At 48.6% G+C, this 20,241-nt stretch overlaps 1 protein-coding gene across 50 annotated transcripts in view; it reads right to left on the bottom strand.

Annotated features, from left to right (window-relative positions):
• Positions 1-4,991: 4,991 nt before the first annotated feature.
• Positions 4,992-20,241, bottom strand: part of CEP250 (centrosomal protein 250) — a 147,000-nt gene continuing 131,750 nt past the window's right edge. For 49 of the 50 annotated variants that reach the window (XM_050918516.1, XM_050918504.1, XM_050918532.1 and 46 more), the window contains 6 exons: positions 14,738-17,158; positions 8,413-8,520; positions 7,954-8,109; positions 7,182-7,295; positions 7,016-7,063; positions 4,992-6,090 (listed from right to left, as the gene is read on the bottom strand). In XM_050918516.1, the coding sequence (XP_050774473.1) occupies positions 5,797-6,090; positions 7,016-7,063; positions 7,182-7,295; positions 7,954-8,109; positions 8,413-8,520; positions 14,738-17,158 (3,141 nt within the window). In that variant the 3' untranslated portion in view covers positions 4,992-5,796. The remainder of the gene's footprint in view (positions 6,091-7,015; positions 7,064-7,181; positions 7,296-7,953; positions 8,110-8,412; positions 8,521-14,737; positions 17,159-20,241) is intronic. The other variant, XM_050918517.1, reaches the window with a different exon arrangement.

Here is a 20,241-nt window from a genome sequence, read left to right as displayed (position 1 = left end):
TGTTGTTTGCTGCCATTCGTTTGTTGATTTTTACCTGTGTGTTGGTTAAACAGTTTAGCTATGTTATGCACATTGTAAATGATGTACAGCAATAATATAATACAGCAGTGCTACAATTGCTTTTACATAGTGGCCAAGTTTAAATTAACTGATGGAGATTTCTAGCTGATTGCCAACTTCACTGTCCATATATAGTAGATTGAGGTGTATTAGACCAGTTTTTTATTTATAAGGCACTTCATTTTTCTTTTCTTGATGCTTGGGGGTTCCTTCACTGTCTACTGAGATCTTCTGATGTCTTTGTGCTGTGATATTTTCTGGTGTCTTTGGTCTGTGGGATGTAACCTTAAACAGCTTAAGTTAGTTAACATCATAAATTTTTTTGTTTCGTTTTACATTGTTTTTGTTTCTAGTAACTCTAATTTCATACACAGATTAATGAAGTGTGTTTGCAATGTAATAGAGACCAAGTTTTTTATAACACAATCTATACTTTTGCAATTGTTGTACAGATATTCATTTTTACATGAGCTGCATTACTAATACTTTATATGAAATATAATGCTTAATGGCTAGAATAGTTGCTCACAATCTTCTATGAGAAGGTGTATTGCTTTCCCTTGCTGAGCACTCTGGTTTAGCAAAAGAGTTAACAACAGATGTTTTACCACGATTTTTAGAGTTAATTTGCTTGTGATACCAATCCCATTTTCGTAAACTGTTTAGAAGCACAAGCTTTAACAACCACTATTTTCCTATAACATAAAAGAAAAGTGTATAACATTAAACCAAAATAAATTTTAAATACAAGTCTATGCAAACACTTTAAGGGTATTACATTTGCACAATGCTTTGTTGTGTTTGGGAGCCAAAGGTGGAAACCTGATGAAATTGTATGGTTAGCTTTATGCATAAATTGTTATTTTTAAATATTTTTGCTATGACATTCTTATAACTATATTTAAAAGTGCAAACAAGTTTATAAAAAACCCAAACAAGACACTGACTTTTTGTTAATGTTACCTTTACCTTAATTTTGAGGTCTCCTCTCCTTTTTTTCCTTTGAATAAAGAATTTTAATTAAACAAACAGCTCCAGCCGAAGCCTCGGGGAAGGGACCGCTGCAGAAGTGAGGAGAGCCCTGGACTGACACTTGGGGAACTGAGGTGAGGTCCACACAGAATCCTCTTCTTCTGGTTCCCTCAGGAACAGTGGAGTGCCTGGAGACATCTCAGGTGAACAAATTGGTACCGGGCACACCTCTGGTTATCTAGATGTCCTTGGTACTGAAAGCACAGCGGAGCCGACGAATGCTCAGCTGGGAGTCGCTGATCTGGTCAGGTCCTGAGGAAAATGGAACTCCTGTGGTACCGCCAGGGGCACTGGTACCAATGCTGATGGCTGTGCTTAAGTAGTTGTGGCCAGGGGTGTTTACAGTAGTGCAGTCTTTGATGAAGTTGAGTGCTTCACGCCCTCCAACGGAGGCACAATCAGAGCGTGAGCAGGCTTCTTCAATGCCGAGAGAGCAATGGAAGAGCTCTTCTTGCTGCTTCGATCTGATGATGGTACTGAGGTTTGCTCTGGGGCTGAAGCCTTGCTGCCGTGTGCGCTAGCTGTGCCCTGGGTATGAGAGGAACTGGAAGCCTCATCAGTACCTGACTGGAGAGCTGAAGGAACCGATGATCTTGGCATTTTAGAGGTAGTCTATCTGGTTAACTTGGGGCACTTTTATTTGAGGGCTTGTGAGAGGAATCCTGTATCTGCCTCTTGGGCACCCTGAAAGTGTGGGGCTCAGAGGCAGCAGACTTACTTGGGGCCTGGCATACGGGGGAAGGGGATCCCTTGGCCTGAATTTGAGGCCAGGTGTAAAGAGAGCTCCATCATAAGGAGGCAAAGTTTAATTTCTTGGTTTTTCCTGGCTCTTGATTTTTAATGCGAGGCAAAAGTTGCACTTTGGAGAGACATGCAATTCCTCGAAGGCAGCGGATACAACCAGAATGTCTGTCGCTGACCGGGAGGGCCTTCTGCCATGACAAACAGTATCTGAAGCCAGGCTAACTAGGCATCATCTCACAAACAGAAAATGTCTGCCTACCTAAAACTATCTAAATAGTATAGAGAAAGGAGAAAGAAACTATTTTTAAAGAGAGGAAAGAAGCTAGAATAAAAGGAAATATGGGCTATGTGAGAACAAACACTACAACTAACTACAACTGCTAGAGCTTTGTCTCAGGCCGTGGTGGCTGAGAAGGAACTGAGGGGTCGTTCACCCATGCAGTGCTATCTAACAACAGGATGGGGCACGAAACTGACTAACGCATTCATGGACCGAATGGACACCGCTATGCGAAATCTCCACTCAAGGTGGAGGGGTGCTAGCGCATCTTGAGTGGACACATGACTCGAAGAGCAGGATATTCTTGTAACCTCTTGCTAGCTGGCGTTAAGGTGTTCTTGGGTCACAGAAGGTCAGTAGGATAGGCCAGCCCACTTGATCCTTGCTTATTTCTCTCAGTGGCAAGCTAAGCCATTCAATTGCTGCTCAGACCTTCGAGATTGACAGCTAGCTCAGCCAGTTTTTGCTCGACATTTCCCTACTAATGGTCAGATCAGCCAATCTCTATTCTCTGCTGTCTCTAAGTGACAGCCAATTCCAGCTCTGCAATCCTGATGGACAGTAATCCTCACCATTCACTGCTCCTTGTCCCCCAAATGCTGCTCATTTTACCCTTTGATCACATGGGGCCCTGGCAGCAGGAGATAACATGACTAAATTGGGAATCCAGAGTTTTTTAGTTGTAAGTGAGTGTCTCCTTAATGTACCAGGAGATGAAATCAGTCTATCATCATATGCCCTGCAGTGGCTTAGTGAATAGTGGGTTGGACTAGGACTAGGACTTAGGAGAGCTGGGTTCAGGTCCCAGTTCTGCCACAGGTTAGCTGGTGACCTTTGCTAAGTCACTTTATTATCCTTTGCCTCAGTTTCTCCGTCTGTAAAATAGGGATAATGATACTGCACCGTTGCTAAAGTGCTTTGAGACCTACTGATGAAAAGTGCTATGTAACAGATAGGGGGGATTATCATGTATTGATCAACACCACTGAGCAGCAAGGTTGGAAATACTGTAAGTCAGTAGCTAATACCCTTAAAGGAAATGAAGTTTTATAAATGTAAATTTGCTGGAAAAGATTGAAATATTTCTTGATATAGAAAGGAACTGACATTTACTTACCTGTGTATTGCCCAGACTTTAAGACATGTTGATTTTGTAAAAAGTGTGCCTTAACTTAATTTACAGCAGCCTTAACTGAATCTGATTCACTGTTCTCTTGGGTGGGCAGAACCTGTCACAGTATGCCTTGTCCTCCCTGTGCATAAGCTCTGGAGAGGTACCAGCTCGTTTTCAGGTGTGGGGAGGAGGAATTCTCTCACCACAGCCCCTTTGTTACAGTGCCCACCTATTTGGCTCAAACTAGGTGTTCCTGGGCATCTAGTCTCTCACTGTGTTAGACTGCAGCTCCTGGGGACTGTTAGGAACATAGGAATTGCTCTGCTGCTTCAGACTATGGCCCATCTGGCCCAGTGGCCAGCACCACTGCTTAAGAGGATGGTGCAAAGAACCCGCTAATGGACAATAATGGAATGTCCTTCCCCAAAGAAAGTCTCTCCCTCATCCTGTCAGTCCGAGGGTGGTGCTTGCCCCACAGCAGGAGGAGTTAGACCTTGCACATGCATTGTTTGATCCTTCAGACCCACTTGTTCACAGGGAGGCTGGGGAACTGCTTGATTCACACAGGAGCCACAGGGGAGGAACCATGCTTAATCTTTTGGATAGATCATCATGACTTTCTACAACAATTTTCAGAGTTCATTGGAAGGTGTCAGCAAAGTGATGTAAACCTGTGGCAGTCCCACACATCCTGCATTAGATAGCACATACCATTTCTTGTAGGCCAAGCGAAAAACTCATCCCAGTCAGACTTGACTAAACACTTGGACTTATTCTTTGGCTACAGCCTGAGAAGTCATTCACCTCAGAAGAATGGCCTCAGAACGGGGGACTGGAACTACACTATACTAGCACCTCCTTAAGCTCTTCTGAAAAGATCTAATTATGTCACCCCACTGCTAGAAAATGCACCTTCTCACTATGCTCCCACAGGGCAAGGGCCATCATCTTTGACCAAATCTTAGTGTTCATTTGAAGAGTAAGCTTGTAGCTCCAGGGGTTATGAAAAACCTTCCAAAGAGAACAGGATTCCAGGGCTGAGCTGTCTTCCTCAGGGCCTGGCTACGTGGGAGTGTTGTACCACTGTAACTAGGTACTAAGGTACGCCACTGCCAAGTGTGCACTCAGTTATATTGGCATAAAGGTGCTGTACAGCTTTTCCCATACAGGAAGGGCAGTAACTTCGTCACTATAACTACATCCACACTAGGGCTCCTATCAGTTTACCGATCTTAGTAAAAATCATCTCCCAGCCAACAGTTATACTGGTGTAACTTTCAGGTGGAGCCCAGGCCTTGCTGCCACTGCTCATCAGAGCTTCTACAAAATGCACTAGTGAGCCTGGGCAGTTTCCAGCCACTATCTGCCATTTCCACCCCAGCTCTCTACCTCCTTTTGAAGCTCTGTGTTTTGGTTTATTTTCCAGAAATGCCTTAGCTGCCTCTTCCACATTGAGTTTGTGGTGTCTGTTGTGCTTCCCTCCTGCAGCACAGGCAACAAACAGCTGGCTTGGGGAGCAGGGCAGGGAATATGCAGGAGAAGAGACATTTCCTGAGGCTATGCCCTTCTGCCCAGCTTCCTCCCAGCTCAGCCAGGCACAAAGAAAACTGCACAAGGAAGAGCTCCACTGCAGGACAGCGCCCATCTCACGGTACTGAAGCACAGGTCACGAAGAGAAAGCCCCAAGGGCATTTTTAGAACTGGAGCCAAATGGAAGGAGGTTTTTGATAGAGTGAAAAGATGAAAGGAGGGAAAATAAACCTCTTTCGTAGGGAATAACTTTATTATAAAAGCTGAAAATACAGATCCCGCTGGAGCTCTTACTGAAAGGGAAACAGTACAAAGTCATTTGGGACCAGCTCTCCAGGCAGCAGGAGGGCAATCTCTGGGGGCACCTTGTAACAGCAACATTTCTGGGGCAGGCAACAATCGTGTGCTTCAGAAAAGGAAAATTCCACCAATCTGCTGCTGCCAGTCAACCCTAGAGCCTTCTTCTAGCTCGCCTCCAATCTCTGAGCCCTGCTCAGCCAGCTCCAACCTTTGGTCCCCTAGCACAGTCCTGCTGGACAGTTTCCATGGTGAACACTGCTGCCGATGGTGTTTCCACAGTGAGCACTATTGCCCCCCTGCCCCAGGTCTCAGCTTTGACACAACCCCACGCCCCTGAATTCACTTCCTGCAGTAGGTCTCTGCACACTCTGGGGACATTCCTCAGGATACACAGGCTGTGAAGAAGGGGGAAAACCCATGTTCTTATTGGTTCCATCCTCCCATGTGCCACAACCAACCATGTGGTTCAATGTTCCTGAGGACTGGTATTCGGCTGGGGCTACGAGAGTCAGGGCCACGTCAGCGGGCAGGCTGGACCTGAGGAGGTCTGGCCCATGAAAACGGAGGGGATGCCTCTTGAAGGGACAATCACCACCTTTTCCACTGCTATGTAGGATTCTTCAGCAAGGTGGGCAAGAGTCTATTGTCCATGGCACCTTTGAAAATGGCATTGCCAAACCACACGTAGGGTTGGACCTTGTTTCTGCTGTGACCCATTTGCTGAATGCTGATCCTGCTACCTCAACTCATTCTGCTGGGCTGCTCTGGGTGTGGAACTCAGAGGGTGTATCTCCAGAGATTGGCCATCCCACCCTAGAGCCACCAGTGCCAAACTGTGGTTCAGGGATTCATCCAGCTTCCGCGTTTCTGCTTCTAGAACAGCAGCCTTGGGCTCCCTGGCCACAGTTGCTAAGGAGTGAGAGAGCTCCTGGTGCAGGCCCGACAGCTCCTGGCTGGTCTTTGCACAGCACTTGATGTAGTCCTGCTTGTGCTTCCGCTCCAGCACCAGCTGGGTTTGCAGAAGAGACACCTGAAGGAAGAGGAACAGGTTGAGCTCAAGGGGCCGAAGGAAAAGAAGTGACTTGCCTGCCATTCTGCTTCTCTCAAGATCCTGACCCAGTGCTACCAGTTCCCCAACAGTCATGCCGCCCCCCCAGGCCTGGCACCCCAGGGCTACCAGCCCACTCACAGCCATGCCCCAGCCAGCACCCCAATGCTACAACCTCCTCCCATCCGCGCCCCACCCCGCTCAGCACCCCAATGTTAAAACCTCCTCCCATCCGCACCCCACCCTGCTCAGCACCCCAACGCTACAAACCCTCCCAGCCACACCCCACCCTGCTCAGCACCCCAATGCTACAAACCCTCCCAGCAGTGCCCCACCCTGCTCAACACCCCAATGCTACCACCTCCTCCCATCCGTGCCCCACTCTGCTCAGCACCCCAATGCTACAAACCCTCCCAGCCGCGCCCCACCCCGTTCAGCACCCCAATGCTACAAACCCCTCCCAGCTGCACCCCACACTTCTCAGCACCCTAACGCTACAACCTCCTCCCAGCCACGCCCCACCCAGCTCAGCATCCCAATGCTACAAACCCCTCCCAGCCCTGCCCCCACCCCGCTCAGTACCCCAATGCTACAAACCCCTCCCAGCTGCACCCCACCTGGTGCCTCAGCACTGTGAGCCCCGTCACAGCCACACCTTACCCGGTCTGGGATCCCAGTGCTATGAGTGCCCTCAAAGCTCTGCCCAGCCTGGCACTGAGATGCCCTCACAGCCCTGCTCTGCCCTGGGCCCTAGCACTACAGCCCCCTCACAGCCAGGGCTGGCCCAGTGCTACAAGCCTCCTCAGCGCCAGGCCCCTTCCAGGCCCCCATTCCTAGGAGTTTCCACACCAGTGTGCCCCACCCGTGCAGATACGACCATCTAGCTGAGAGGCTTTCTACTCCTAACCTGCTTCTGCAACTCGGTGAGTCGCCTACGGAGAGCCCGGGCCTCCTCCTGGGAAGAAAATGCAATGAGAAGGCCTTTAGTCCTCATTCTGCTTGGGGCAGGACTAGAGCAGAGCAGGTGGGACTCTGCTAGGGTCACTTGCTCAGGCTCTCATCCCTGTTCCTACCTGTCCTGAAGTTGATGCCTTATTCTGCCCAGAGTCAGACACAGAAAGTCCACAGGCATCTGGCAGTGAGAGGCCAGCACGGTCCCTCTTCAGCTTCCTCCGCTCACGCTCCACCTGCACACAGGACACACAGAAAGGGTCACAGCAGTTTGCCAGGGAGCAAGGAGCTAATAACCTGGGGTATCAGGTGGGCAGAGCAGGTTCTCCACTCAGAGGCACTTACTTCCAGGTGGTGGCGGGGGAAGGAAGTGGGACAGAAAAGGCTTCACGCTGGAGCAAGACCAGCTGATGCTAAAGTGAGTGTGTGTGGGTACAATGGGCAGGCAGTGCTGGAGTGCGTGGGGGTGGGCAGGCAGTGCTGGAGTGCTGAGGGGCAGGGGGTGCTGGTGGGCGTGGCCGGGCAGTGCTGGAGCACATGAGAGTGCAGTGCTGGAGAGCGTGGGCAGGCAGTGCTGGAGCACTAGGGAGTGGGCGATGCCGGAGGGCGTGGGCACGGGTGGGTGGGGCTGGTAAGGGTGGATGGGCAGTGCTGGAGCACGTGAGAGTGCAGTGCTGGAGGACGTGGGCAGTGCTGGAAGGTGTGGGCAGGAGGTGCTGGAGCACTAAGGAGTGGACAGTGCCAGAGGGCGTAGGCACGGGTGGGTGGGGCAGGTGGGGGTGGACAGGCAGTGCTGGAGCATGTGGGGGTGGGCAGACGGTGCCAGAGCACATGGAGGTGTTGTCATCCCAGAGTGCCAAAGGGAACTGGGGAGGCGCTAGGAACTTGGTTCACCTGCTCTAGAGTCCTCCTGAGTTGGGCGTTGAGCTGCTCCAGCTCAATTTTGTCATGTTCCAGCCTTGCGACAGCTCGCTGCAGACGTTCCAGCCGCTGCTGCAGCAGTCTCCTCTCTGCCCCTGCTGCCAGCTGCTCCTCTTCCTCTCCCATGGCCTGGGGGTGTACAGAGAAGAGTCTTGGCGAGCCTGTGCCATATGGGTGTGTGCCCCAGATGCTCCGAGTGGGGAATCTGTACAAAGCTGGCCAGGGAGGCCTACAGAGAAGCACACTGTGCCTGAAGGGGAGCGCTCATCAGTCGCTCCCTCTGCTCCCAAAGCATAGGCACCAGCACCCGTCAGGGCTCAGGGGCCACCCTCCAGCACAGCCACAGGGCAGAATTAATCCAGGCCAGAAACACACTTCTTACTTCTCCTCTCCCATGTGTGCACATGCCCTGCCCACTCTTCCCTCCCTCACCTGCTGTTTCCCTGCTCTCTCCTCTCTAAGCAGCAAATCCGCATCTCCATTCAGAGCCTTGTTTGGAACGCTCTCCTCTAGGTCTCTGAGAGCTGAAGCAAGCTGCTCCTGTGGGAGTGACAAACAGCACAGATCATCCTCTGGAAGCCAGGGCTGCAGTGCCCAGTGCTGGAGAGGGCACTCACTGCTGTTCCGAGTGAGGCAGAAATATCTTGCTCGCTGGTGGAGTAATGTGGACCCAGGTCCTCCTACCCCCTGCTGCCAACCCCATCCCTGGGGCGGCTGTCTCTCTGCTTCAGGCCGAACAGCCTGTGTTTGCCTGTTAGCTCTGCCCTGCCTGAGGGCCAGAGCTGATAGACCACTGGCTTGCTCGGTCCTGCCTGAGAGCTTAGGCCACATATTGTTTGGTGCTTCGCCCTGCCGAGAGGCTCCAGGCGCTAGCACCTGATATTAGGCAGTGACCCCAGTGATGCAGTGTGGCCTCCCTTCGACCCAGAGAGGGAGGGACGACTGCCACCACACTACACTGACTTACTGGCTATCTAGCAGTGCAATTAGTCAGGGAGCAGCCCAGCAGGTGGTCTTAGGTGGTCTGATCCTTGATAGCAGGGCCATGAAGGTCTGTTAGTGCTGAACGTGAAGGGTCGTAGCCATTGAGGTACACACTTCATCCCACGGATCCCAGGGCCATTGCTGTGCAGTGCGCCAGCACTCTGTGCATTGCCAGCCCACTCATAGCCGCCTCCACCACCTCGCTCTCAGTGGGAGACCAGACAGACTTTTTCTGGCACTTCCATTGAGACTGGGCAGCAGCTTGGGGGGGTATGCAACAAAGTCTCCACCAGCCAGCCCACAGCAAGGAGCAAAGGTGCTGCAGCCCTATTGACAGGATTTCCTAGCCCAAGTGATTCCTAGTTCATGTACTGGTTTCAGCTCAGATTCTGCTGTCTGCACCAGCTTTTACAAACACATGGGTAAGGTAAGATCCTCCCATCAGCTTGCTATCCTGGAGTTCCTCCACAGTAGATAACGGCATCACCTGGCTCCTCTCTGCACTGACCTCAGCCAGCCCCCGCACAAACTGTCTAGATTATGAAGTGAAGACAAAGTCTCTCAAAGTGCTGACACTGGCTGCACCGCAGCCACCAGCAAAGGCGTTGGGGGGAGCCAGCACTGAAGCCAGAGTTTTCTGTGCCAGGAGCACCACCTATCAGAGCTTAGCACAAAGAATGCTGCAAGGCCGCAAGAGCACCTACCCTGAGGAGGAAGAGCGAAAAGGAAGTCCTGAAGGCAGCACACTCAGAGCACCAGGAGTGACTGGGCCAAACATATACTGCTACCCAGAATTACCCCACAAATGCAGAAGGGGTGAATCCAGCAATGGAGCTGCCTATAGCAAGGCCATGTTGGGGGTGCAGCTGCTTCTCTTTTGGCACCTCTTGCCTTATCATTTTGGGCAGAGGTTCTGCTTCATTGCCTCTGTAAATCCAGGGTATGCCCATATCTTGAATACTGCATGCAGATGTGGTCACCCCATCTCAAAAAAGGATATATTGGACTTGGAAAAGATTCAGAAAAGGGCAACAAAAATGATTAGGGGTATGGAACAGCTTCAGTATGAGGAGAGATCAATAAGACTGGGACTTTCAGCTTGGAAAAGAGATGGCTAAGGAGCAATATGATAGAGGTCCATAAAATCATGACTGGTGTGGAGAAAGTAGATAAGGAAGTGTTATTTACTGCTTCTCAAAACACAAGAACTAGGGATCACCAAATGAAATTAATAGGCAGCAGGTTTAAAACAAACAAAAGGAAGTATTTGTTCACCCAACACACAGTCAAACTGTGGAACTCTTTGCCAGAGGATGTTGTGAAGGCCAAGACTATAAAAGGGTTCAAAAAGGAACTAAATAAATGCATGGAGGGTAGGTCCATCAGTGACAATTAGCCAGGATGGGCAGGGATGGTATCCCTAGCCTCCCTTTGACAGAAGCTGGGAATGGGTGACAGGGGATGGATCATTTGATGATTACCTGTTCTATTCATTCCCTCTGGGGCACCTGGCATAGGCCACTGTCGGAAGACAGGATACTGGGCTAGATGTACCTTTGGTCTGAGCCAGTATGGCTGTTCTTATGTTCTCACTGAGTGGACTGGAGGTCACTAGAGCACACTGATTGCAAGTATTGAGGCCCCACTGTGCCCCTTAGAACATCTCAATGCCAGCTGGTGCTGGGTTCACTGTTCTACAACAGCAGCTCCTGTCAGACCTGACAAACTCACAATGCTTTCTTAGTATTACCAAACAGGGTCATGTCAAGTCCCTAATAAAAGCTTATGTCATACTGATCTTCATAATCTTTGTGAGATATATGTACACATGATATTTAAGGAGTTGTAAAGATGTACAGGAAAATATGTTTTAAAGTCTGAATCAAAGCAGGGTTGACAAGCAGGTTTTCACCAGACACAGGACGTATATTCACCAGTCTCCCTTGGTTCACATGTAAAATAAGCATTATAAGCCAACATAATGGAAACCTATTTGCATATGACATCAACATTAGGATGTGAAGACAACATGGAGCCAGCACATCAGGGAGGGAGTAAGGAGGTTGTCCTGACTCTGGGGACAAAACAATGAGTTTTGGAGCATATAAGGAGAAGAAAAAAGACATTTTGTTATCCTTCACTGAGGAAGAAAAAAGGACAATGCTTTTTGCATTCATGAAAAAGGATTCCCAACCATACTGGCTGGACATGTTGGGAGATTGCTTTAGGTTAGATAAAACTTATTTAGACAAGGGCCAGAGCCGATAGGAAGGGTGTAATACTTTTGTTTTATATTTAACTTTACTCACTATCTCTGAAATCTTTGCATGTGATGATGAACTTATAATTGTTCTCACTATAAATATATCTCAGTTCAGTGATGATAGCAAAGACCTAAACTTGAGTTGTACCAGTCAAAGTGTTGTGTATACTATTCCTTTGGGGAGGGCAACCCTCAGAATTCCTGTGAGTGTCCAGTGACAGGGACTGGATACTACAGGAGGATGCTTTCTGAGGGGTTCGGAGATTGGGGGTGAACCTACTGTTAACCTGCAAAGCAGAGTGAGTGCTAGCACAGCCCTGAGTATATTGGGTGGTTAGCAAACTGGTGGTGTCAGGGAGCACAGTTAAACATCACCAAGTCTCTCTCTCATTAGAGGCAGGAGGATAACAAGGTGACTCAGTCCTGGGCACTCCAAGAAGAGTCACGGGAACTACATCAAAGAGCTGACATTTGGGGTCTCTGGCCTTCATGGTGATGACGCAGGACGTGTCAGTGGTGAAGCCACCTGACTCGACTTGGCAAAATGGGGCTAGTTCTGCACTGGCAGAGCTCTCATCTAGAACTGGCATTTAGTGGTTTTGGCTGATCCAAGCTTCTGTTTTGAGGCTTTGTTCTTTAGGAAACTGTGGGCTGCTCTTGTGCCAGACTTAAGGATTTCTTGGAGTACCTCCAAGAGGGTTATGAAATCCTCTCCACATCTTCAGTGGTAAAGGCAATATCTGCTCTAAGGCAGATGGAATGGTTCTGCTGCACTGAATCAAAGCTAGGGGACAGAGGATGAACAATGCACCAACTGCTAAAAGTTTATGGTGCTGAGAACACAGAGCAGGTGCACATGCACCAGGAGGCCCAGGAAACACAGAGCAATAGGTTCCCTAGCCCAGAAGACTGGTAAGGTATGGGTCTATCCAATTGTGACAAAGTGGAAATTTCTCCTAGTGCTCTGGATGAGAATCATATGTGCCCCAGTTTCCCCTACTTGCTGCATGTGTACCCAGACGGTGGGAGAAGGGTGATTACTCTTTGCCTAGCTGGCTGGGCCGCACGCCCATGAAGAACCCAGAAGACAATGACCCAGACATCTGGCTGCCTAGCAACTAATGACCATGGACTTCCAACCCACTCCCCACTACCATTAGTCATGGTACCACAGGCCCAGTGCTCTTTCCCTTGGCTCCGTACAGTTCCTGGGAGGAACCCCCCTTAGTGTGTCAGTCCTCTTCGAGGGCTGTACTCTCTCTGTGAGGCTAAGCCCTTTAAGCCTCCATCGCCTCCTGGGACCACACCTCTGAGCCTTCAGCACACCTGCCTCACTCCGTGAGGTCCCCTCAGTGAATCCACTCGCACTGGACCCCTGAAGGGGAGACTTGCACACCCAAAGGAAGCAATGCATCCCCAACCTCTTTAGACTGGAGTGGCTCTCAGACAGCACTGCAAAACAGAAGATTTGTTAAATGTCTGTAATACAGCGTAGAAAGCCTTTAGGTGAGCATAGAGAATGGGAAGCTACAGCCAAATCCATCTGAGTCTGACCAGAGCCCAGGGCTCCCTCTCACAGCCCCCAGTTCAGCAGCATTCCTGCTTCTCACAGACCACACTTAACTCACTCAACCTGCTCCTTCTCCCTCCTTTGTCCCTCTTCCTGGGCAAACAACTCTTGGTTCTTGGCTGGTCCAAAGTGGCTGGTTTCCTCCAGAGAGGAGGGGGTAAGCAGTCCGTGGTTAGTAGCTGCTAGACAACCAGATGTGTGACAGCTAAACCCGCCTGGACATGGCAGAGCTGACCAGCTGAAAGCACTCACACCCGTGGTGAGGGTGATCGTTTACCACTGGAAAGATTACCAAGGGACGTAGTGCATTCACCATTACTTGAAGTGTTTAAACTGAAATGGGAGGTCACTTTTTAAAAGTTTCCCTCTAGCTCAGCCAGAATCTACAGGTTCAATGCAGAAAACATTGGATGACGTTCCCTGACCTGTGCTATGCAGGAGGTCACACTAGATGAGTCAATAGTGTGCCCTTGTTGCCAAGAAGGCTAATGGCATTTTGGGCTGTATAAGTAGGGGCATTGGCAGCACATCGACGGACGTGATCATTCCCCTCTATTCGACACTGGCGAGGCCTCATCTGGAGTAGTGTGTCCAGTTTTGGGCCCCACACTACAAGAAGGATGTGGAAAAATTGGAAAGAGTCCAGCGGAGAGCAACAAAAATTATTAGGGTGCTGGGGCACATGATTTATGAGAAGAGGCTGAGGGAACTGGAACTGTTTAGTCTGCAGAAGAGAAGAATGAAGGGGGATTTAATAGCTGCTTTCAACTACCTGAAAGGGAGTTCCAAAGAGGATGGATCTGGGCTGTTTTCAGTGGTAGCAGATGACAGAACAAGGAGAAATGGTCTCAAGTTGCAGTGGAGGAAGTTGAGGTTGGATATTAGGAAAAACTATTTCACTAGGAGGGTGGTGAAGCACTGGAATGGGATACCTAGGGAGGTGGTGGAATCTCCTTAGAAGTTTTTAAGGTCAGGCTTGACAAAGGCCTGGCTGGGATGATTTAGTTGGGGATTGGTCCTGCTTTGAGCAGGAGTTTGGACTAAATGACCCCCTGAGGTCCCTTCCAACTCTGATATTCTATGATTCTATGATCAGTGGTCACCAACCGGTTGATTGCGATCGACTGGTCAATCCATATCCAGCGACACAGTAGGGCTGCTGCTAAGACAGGCTCCCTGTCTGCCATGCCCCACACCGGTCCCAGAAGCGGCCAGTGCGGCCCTGCAGACAGGGGTCTCCCTCCGTGCACTGCTCCTGCCAGCAAGCACTGCTCCCGCAGCTCCCAATGGCTGGGAACAGGGAGCTGTGGCCAATGGGAGCTGAGGGGGCGGTGCTTGCAGAGAGGGGCAGCGCGTGGAGCCACGTGATGCCCATCACCCCCAGGGGTCACAGGGGTATGTTGGCCCCTTCCAGGAGTGGCGTGGGGCCGTGTTAGGCAGGAAGCCTGCCTTAGTGGTAAGTGCAGCCTGGCAGGAGGTCGCACCCCAAACCTCAGCACTGAGCCCACTCCCAGAGCCAGCACCCCCACCCTCTCCTGCATCCCAACACTCTGCCCCAGACCAGAGCCCCCTGGTGCACCCCAACCCCAGGTCCCAGGTTCAGCCCACAGCCTGCACCCCAACCCTCTACCTCAACCCAATGAAAGTGAGTGAGGGTGGGGAAGAGCAAGTGACTGGGGTGGAGGGAAGAATGGAGTGAGTGGGGCAGGGCTTTGGGGGAAGGGGCAGGGCTTTGGGGGAAGGGGTGGGGTAGATCCTCAGTTGCCCTTAAATTAAAAAACTGATCTTGGGCATAAAAAGGTTGTTTAATCTTGGATTAGATGATCATAATGTTTCCTTCTGGACTGAACATCTATGAATCTAAGCAAAGTGCCATTGGATTCCTACGACAGAAATAGACAGGCATCCTTTTCATGCAAGTCACCCACCAAACCGCCTACCTGAAGATGAAGCCGATCCTTATCCCGCTCTGATACCATGCTCTGTAGAACAGCCATTTCGTCCCTCAGGGTCCTACTGGCTGCTTCGCTCTGGGCCAGGGACAAAGCCAAGGCCTGTGCTTTCTCCCTCCATTCTATCTCCACACTCTCAGTCTGCTTCAGAACAGCCATCATGTGCTCCAGTTCCTGATCCTTCACCTTTTTCTCCTCTTCCAGCTGTTGGATCCACACCTTCTGCATTTCCAACTGCTGGTCTCTCTCCTGAAGAACCTTCCTCTTGGCTGCCTCCTCTGTCTCCCATCTCAGGAGTTTCTGGATTTGGTTCTTGAGAGTCTCCCCTTCACCAGCTCTCCTTTGCAGAGCTGAGGTGAGCTGCTTCAGGAGCTCACCCTGTGTCCTCAACTCCTGATCTCTCCCTCTCAGAGTCTCCTCCAGGCCCCTGACTCTCTCTCTCTGATGTTTGATCTCCTCATCCTTTTTGGCCAGTGTCTGCTGGAGATGCTGGAGACTTTCTTGAAGACCCTTCACCTCCTCCTCTTCCAATTGTTTTCGCTTATCTTGGGTCTTGATCTCCTGTTCCCTCTTGTTCAGGGCTTCTTCTAGAAGCTGCTCTCTCTCTCTGTGATGTCTCTCCTTCTTCTCTGCCAGTGTAAGCTGGAGACGGTGCAGGGTCTCCTGCTCTTCCTCTCGGTGCTGGAGCTTTTGAATGAGAGTCTCATTCTCCCACTCTCGCTCTCTTACAACTTCCTCTAGACAACCTGCTTGGTTCTGGCAGGACTTTAGTGCCACCTGCATTCTTTCTTCTTGAAGCTGGTATATGCTAATTTGCTCCGCCTGCTTGAGGAGTTCTACATCCTTCTCCTTCACTATTTGGCTCATTCTGTCTATATCCTGCTGTAAGCTCCTGACACACTTTTCTTCCAGCTCTTTCTGCCCTAACAGCTCCTTGACATGCCCTTGCAAATACTCTATCTCCTGGTCTCTGGCTTGTAGAGATGATTTGGTATATTCAAGTGTCTTCAAGACAGCCTTAGTCTGTGTCACTGCATCTTTCTCATGCTGCTGAAGCTTATGGATTTCTTCGTCAAGGGCCTCTATTTCCCTCTCTCTCCCCCTCAGAGTCACCTGTGTTTGTTGAAGATTTGCTTGCATGGCTCTTGCCTGCTTCTCCTCCTCCGTTTTGTGCTCCTCATATTGCTTTTGCAGGGATTCAATTTCTTGCTCTCGCTCCCTTAATATTGCTTCAAGATGGTCGAGAGTTTTCACCTGTTTCTCAACTTCTGTTTCTTGTTTTTGGAGTGTCCAGATCTGCTCTTTCTGAGACTTAATCACTCCATCTCTCTCTTTTAGTTCTTCCTTGGCATATTCTAAATCTCTCTGTAAAACCTTCATCTGCCCTTCTGCTTCTTCCTCATGTTTCTGTATTTGCTGCATTTGGAATTCCAGCTCTCTGTCTTTGTCTTTTAAGGCTGCTTGTGTTTGCTCTAGATGTTCACAAAGAGGCTTTAGCTTCATTTCCATCTCTTCCTTAATATTCTGAATTTGCTTTTGTTGTGACTCAAGCTCTTGATCTCTCTGAGTCAGAGTGAGGGTCATCTGTTTTACTTTCTCCCGCAGGTCCTGTAGCTCTTCCTCCCGCTGATCCTCATACTGCTGGAAAATCCTTACCTGCTCCCGCTGTGATTCAATCTCACTCTCTTTGTCCCCGAGAATTGCTTTCATGTGTTCTAGGCTTGTGCACAGAACCTTCACCTGCTTTTTCTCCTCCTCTTTCAATTCTTCAGCTACCTTTCTCTGAGACATAAGCTCACAATCTTTTTCCCTCAAGTCTGTTTTGATCAGATAGAGCTCCTCCAGCAGAGCTTTCATTTGTGACCTTCCATGTTCTTCGAGAGTCTGGTTTTTCTCTTCCTGGAATTTAATTTCCTTTACTTTCTCCTCTAGGTTTAAAGTCAGTCGTTCTACAGCAGTCTTCTGCATTTCCCTCTGATTCTCTAGTTCCTGAATCTGTTCTTGCTGGGATTTCACCTCTCTGTCCTTCTCCTCTAGGTCTTTAGTAAGGTGATCTAAAGCTGTTCTTTGCACTTCTCTCTGCTGCTCCAGCTTGCTAATCTGTTCTTGCAGTGTTTCCATTTCTTCATCTCTCTGGCTTAAGGCAAGAGTCAGGTGATCCAGATTTTCCTGCAAAGCCTTCCCCAAGGCAGCCTCCTTCTGCAATGTTTGGATTCCCTCCTGTTGAGTCTCTGCTTCCTCACTTTTCATTTTCAGGGCAGAGAGGGTTGTTTGAAGCTCTTGTTCTAGGGAGCGGCTCATCTTTGCTGCTATGTTTGCCCGAGTCTCAGAGGCAGAGACTGATTCCTGGAGAAGGTCCATCTCCTGTACCAGTTTCTCCTTAGCTGCCTGCAGCATGTCCCGTTCATGCTGAAACGGAGAGAAAATGACTTGAAAATAAATCTAGATAACTCTTCCCATCTCAGAACTGGGCTGTAGCTCTACTGCTTGGATGATGTGACACCCAAATTCTGCAAGTGTGGCTCTTAATGGAATAACTCTTCCGGTTGGGGTGGCTTTTCTCTCCTATCTAATTTTTCTTGTTCTTTGGTCACTAGCGGAAACTTGAGAATTGCCCTTTCTCCCCTAGGACTTGTCTACACAAGGATATAGCACTGTTTCAGCAGCTGATTTAGTTGAGCTGATGATACCTGTGGTGTAGCTGTATATGCAGACATGGGCAAGCTGTAATCACCATTGATTCTGCCAAAATCATTGATGAAACAGCACTATTTTGGAGTGTAGATCAGACCTTCGAGTTACTTCAGGTTGTAGCTCCTGAAGGGTGGGTGAAGTTACTCTCTTAAGTAAGCAGAGATAATTAGGAATGGTGAAAAAATCCCTGAATCATAACTCAAACATACATGAATCTAGCAACTTCATGTTTTTATTCGTATGACTATTGTGACATTCTATACCCTGGGAGTGTGACCTGTAACCCCCATATTCCTCATTTATATACAATGGTGATCTTACATACAAAGCATGGCATGTGAGGTCTCATGGGAAAGGTTATGATCTGCTGAAACCCACTGTTCTATCTAAATATGTGTATCATTAATGCATATGAAGTTATGAGAACGTGCTGCATGACTGTCACTAAAATATGCTGTGAGTTTGGCAAGCACCCAGGTACTAGCTCTCCAGAGATAATGCCAAGGAAAGTAACCAATGCCTGCGCGGGGTGTCAAACAACCCATCAACTGCCATTGTCTAGCAAGGGAGCTACAATTCAGTGACTCACCTGCATAATCCACACCAGGGGAATTGCTCAACCTTGCCTGGAGTCTCAGAAATGCCTGGACTTGTGCTCTCCAAGCACATGAGATTAAGAGTATAAAACAGAACACAGTGGCCCCATACTTGACCTTTCTCCTTCCCACACCAATGCTGCAAGCAAGAAGGACATTCTGAAGACTCCAACAGAGGGGACTGACCTGGGTTTCAAGGGTGAAACCTGTGTACTATGAACTGCAATATCCAGTGAGGGTGAGAAAAACTGCTTAATCTAGATGTTGCCCAGTCTAATAGGGTTGAGAGTTTAGACTGCGTGCTTACATTTTATTTTATTTTGGTAACCACTCTGACTTTTTGCCTATCACTTATAATCACTTAAAATATATCTTTTGTAGTCAATAAATTTATTTAACTCTTTATCTTTACCAGTGAGTTTGCCTGAAGTGTCTGGTGAATTTGCTCAGGTATGCAAAGGCTAGTGTATATCCAATTGCCTTTGATGATGTGGTGAATGAATTTATACCTTTGCACTGCTGAAGACGAGCAGCGCAAGGTGATATGTTCCTGTTGTACAAGGCTGGGAGCTGGGGGGAATTCAGCTGGTGCCCTTCTCTGTGTGATTCATGAGTGGCTCTGGGAGCATTCATGCTATATAGCTGGGTATGGTGCTCCGCATATGGCTATCCTGAGTGATAACAGTGCCTGGAGGGGTTTGCTGCTTGTCACTAGCAAAGCATTGTGGGAGACAGCTCAGGCTGGAGAGTTAAGGGGGCACAGCGGTCCAATGGTCCCAGGCTGCACCCTGGGGATCCCATCACAACTATTACAAAAGTTAACCTGAAAAACTGTATTGTAATTGTATTGAAAAACTACTGTAAGTGTGTCTGGCTAATTCCATTCCCCTCCAGTTATACTCATTGACTCCTTTCCTCTTCCTCCTGCCTACTGTACTGTGTTCATCTCCTTGCTAAGATAAACAGTCCCATGCCTTCCAACTTCTCTTCATATGGAAGTTTATCCAGGTCTCTAATCATTCTCATCATGTGTCCTGAATCAACCACTGTGTTACAGGTGAGGGCATTCCATTAATTTAGAGAATGTCATTACAATTATTTTTAAAATTCTCTTTGCATTTATCAACATGGAATTTCATTTGCCATCATGCTGCTTATTTGTGTAACTTAGTTAGGTCCTTCTGAAGTTAGTCTTCTCCAGCCTTCACTAGTGTTAATAATTTTGTGTTATCTGAAAATTTTGCTTCCTCAATACTTATAAACCTTTTCCAGATAACTAATATATTAAAAAACACTGGTCCTAGCACAGAGCCCTGGGGCAGCCAGCTGTTAAACTTTTTTCAACTATGAAAGTTAACCAAGCATTACTTCTCTTTATTTTCTGTCTTTTAGGCCCCAACTCTGCAAATACTTATGCATGTGCTTAACTTCACTGCTGTGAGTAGTTCCAATGATCTCAGGAAGACTACTCACAGTAGTAAAGCAAAGCATATGTGGAAGTCTTTGCAGAGTCTGTACCTTCACCAATTTCTGATCCATAACAATACTTTGCCTCTCATACCATGACTATTCCATTCCCTTTACATCCCCTTCTGAGGGACATTGTCAAAGACTTTGAAAGTCCAATAAATTACATCAACCAGTTCTTCTTTACCTATTGCTTTAATGACAGAATTCTAATAGATTAATGAGGCACAGTTTTCCTTGGCAGAAACTGTGCTGTTTAAACACTATGACAGGCTCTTTTAGATGTTTTATAAAACTTACCAAGTACGGAAGTACCTAAATCTAAATTTAGCTTCCTGCGTTCCCAGTGTCGCTAGTACTAGTATGTACCATGGCCACAGCCTGCTCTCCAGAACTCACTGGAAGTCTGTCCAGATGTCGCATAACATCAGCCACCTTCACACACACACCAAAGGGTTCTCACGCTCACCAGATGCCTGCCCAGCTATTGATATTCACAGTGAACAAACCCTGCCTATGTCTCCCAACTAAAACCCACTCTTTCCTTATAGCAGTCTCCTCAGTGTGTGAAGATTATCAGTGGCTCATGAAAATCCCAAGCCTGGAACAGCAGGGGTATGAGTGGAGAGAAGTGAAATGCATTGGCAGAACTCTAGGGGTGGAACTCAGACTGGAATAGTGAGGATACTGTGGATCAGCAGCCAGGTGGCTCAGCAGCACTGCACGGGAAGCCTA

This window comes from Gopherus flavomarginatus, chromosome 11, assembly GCF_025201925.1.
Source record: "Gopherus flavomarginatus isolate rGopFla2 chromosome 11, rGopFla2.mat.asm, whole genome shotgun sequence".
Classification (NCBI taxonomy): domain Eukaryota; kingdom Metazoa; phylum Chordata; order Testudines; family Testudinidae; genus Gopherus; species Gopherus flavomarginatus.
This window is presented reverse-complemented; position numbering and strand designations above follow the sequence as displayed.